The sequence below is a fragment of the Canariomyces notabilis genome, assembly GCF_033297395.1.
Source record: "Canariomyces notabilis strain CBS 508.74 unplaced genomic scaffold N656scaffold_2, whole genome shotgun sequence".
NCBI classification, from domain to species: Eukaryota; Fungi; Ascomycota; class Sordariomycetes; order Sordariales; family Chaetomiaceae; genus Canariomyces; species Canariomyces notabilis.
The window spans coordinates 249,834-250,565 of record NW_027041824.1 but is presented as its reverse complement, the minus strand read 5'-3'; the positions used below and the strand labels follow the sequence as shown (position 1 = coordinate 250,565).

At 47.8% G+C, this 732-nt stretch overlaps 1 protein-coding gene across 1 annotated transcript in view; it reads right to left on the bottom strand.

The window, feature by feature from the left end:
• Positions 1–303: 303 nt before the first annotated feature.
• N656DRAFT_786545 (uncharacterized protein) overlaps positions 304–732 on the bottom strand; it is a gene marked incomplete at both ends in the record, with an annotated part of 3,692 nt that continues 3,263 nt past the window's right edge. Inside the window, 2 exons of the mRNA XM_064816534.1 lie at positions 304–324; positions 606–681. Coding sequence (XP_064673630.1) covers positions 304–324; positions 606–681 — 97 coding nt within the window. The remainder of the gene's footprint in view (positions 325–605; positions 682–732) is intronic.

The following is a 732-nucleotide window of genomic DNA, read 5'->3' as shown; positions in this document are numbered from 1 at the left end:
GTCCTGGTGATTATCACGAGTGACTGTCCTGTCTTCACCATCGACAATCCATTGTCGCTGGTGACTCCCTATTATCACTGTTGACGATCCAGCCTTGGCAGTGATAATCTCCTGATTGGTTTATTAAGCGATTGGCTGCCGGTTCGCCCTGCAGGTTCGCTGCAGCCTTCCTGAGTGACCAACAATGGTTATTCCGTGACACGAACCTATCACAGTTAATGCCCCGATGTTACAATGCATAGGAGTGGATCGTATTCCGCTTGTCAGCCTGTTGAGTCCGCTAGGTGGCTCAACAAGGATCATTCAGCTAGAGCCTGGCCACCTCTAGAGGATTGAATAGGCTACTACTTCCTATCAGGGTTAGCTTGTGGCAAGTCAATATTCCCAGCCAGCCAACTTACCGGCAGAGAAAGACACCGAAAACAGTAGAATATAGTAGAATAAAAGAATAACTATATAGTAACTCGCCCTCCCAGACCCTTCCTGTGGCACGCTATGAAAAGAAAATATAAGAGAATAAGAAAGAGTGAGTAAAGCAACCAACAAATGTGCCCTGCTCTCAAACACACCACACGGATTTCTTACTCAAGTATACCAGGACGCACCTTGCCTAACACGTTTTCCCTCAACCCTAATTCCTGCCGGTGTATCCGCTCGGCCTCCTCGTACTTCCCCTGGCTCCTGAGTACAAGCGAAGGTTGTTCATGCTAGTAAGAGTATCTGGATGCTCCT